This window comes from Acanthisitta chloris, unplaced genomic scaffold (genome assembly GCF_000695815.1).
Source record: "Acanthisitta chloris isolate BGI_N310 unplaced genomic scaffold, ASM69581v1 scaffold40862, whole genome shotgun sequence".
Lineage (NCBI taxonomy): Eukaryota > Metazoa > Chordata > Aves > Passeriformes > Acanthisittidae > Acanthisitta > Acanthisitta chloris.
In genome coordinates, this window is record NW_008661753.1 from 1 (window position 1) to 1,366 (window position 1,366).

At 37.6% G+C, this 1,366-nt stretch overlaps 1 protein-coding gene across 1 annotated transcript in view; it reads left to right on the top strand.

Moving 5' to 3' along the window:
• Nucleotides 1-353: 353 nt before the first annotated feature.
• The window catches only part of SECISBP2 (SECIS binding protein 2), a gene marked incomplete at its 5' end in the record, with an annotated part of 5,449 nt that continues 4,436 nt past the window's right edge, over nt 354-1,366 (top strand). Inside the window, 3 exons of the mRNA XM_009070326.1 lie at nt 354-523; nt 906-935; nt 1,309-1,328. Of these exons, the coding sequence (XP_009068574.1) occupies nt 354-523; nt 906-935; nt 1,309-1,328 (220 nt within the window). The remainder of the gene's footprint in view (nt 524-905; nt 936-1,308; nt 1,329-1,366) is intronic.

The following is a 1,366-nucleotide window of genomic DNA, read 5'->3' on the forward strand; positions in this document are numbered from 1 at the left end:
AGCCATTATTGTGAAACAGAGATTCCTGAAAATCTGCCAAGTTGGCATGCTGTGGTGTTGAAGGTAGCTTGGACTGCACTGCCTTGTCAGATCCTTCTTTTGAGAGTTCAGGGGCAGAGTTCATGTTTTTTAGGGGTATAATAAAAATATAGGACGTCAGTCTTTTGGGAGGAGTATCTTTTTAAGGAACATTGTTTAATGACACAGGATTGCCCATAAATACTCTTAATAGCCACACAACAGGAATTTAATGTGTGTATACCAGTCCTCATCCAGTCATTAAGCTTGAAATTGGATTCTTGTTTCAGTACCTGTTAACAGTTGTCTAATGCATACTTTTTTTTACGTCTCAGTTGGTGGTGCCTTACCGTTGCTTTCTAAAGAACCTGCTACGGCCACAAGGAGTCACCGGTTAAACCAAGGAAAGATGCCTCATAACCCTTTGGATTCCAGTGCTCCTTTGGTAAAGAAGGGGAAACAGAGAGAAGTACCTAAAGCAAAGAGACCAACACCTCTTAAAAAGGTGCTTAATATTTTTATCTTAAATACTGAAAATGCAGGATAATGTAAGTTCAGTGTTAGTCTGGAAGGCTGTTAAACCTTCTCATATGGAGCTCTGCATCTCAGTGTCCACTTGTCTGAATTCAATTTTAGCTTTGCTTGGTTTCAAAAAGGAGGAGGCCTTGGAGAAGAAGAGGGTAGTCTGGTAATCAAGGTAAAAGAAAGGGTAATATAGGAAATAGCTTCTCTTCTTTTCATGTGCAAATAGCAAAAAAATAAGTTACAAACTTTAAATGCTAGTGATAAACATCTTTTGAAATGGTCTATATATAAGTACATGGTAAGAGTAATACTTTGTTGTCTTTGTGACATTGAATTGATTTGGGTTTGATGCATATTTGTAGATTATTCTGAAAGAAAGAGAACAAAGAAAACAGCAGCACCTGTTAGAACAGAAAGCAGCACAGAAAGATGAAGATAACATTTGTCAGCCTGCAGAAAGTACTACAGAAAATGAAACACTTCCTGAGAATAATCAAGCAGGTAACTGCTGTCATACAGTATGTAGCTGAAAATTTGCTAGTGAGCACATTTAGTACTTTGGAAAATATGTACCAAATGATGCCAAATGAAAACTGTAACTTCAGAATTTTCTAAGATTCATCCCAGGCTTATCTGGACTTTAAAGTGGGTCGAAGCTGATAGTCAGTGTAGTTGAGCAACAGGGGCTCTGATAACTGTTGCACACTTCCATGCCTGTTGGTTTTATGATATGTTGTAATGAGAGTTCCTGCATGTCTCTGGCAGTTAGTGAGGTTTAAAGTGAGGTACAGTAAAAAATACTATGAGATTAAAAAAATGTCTG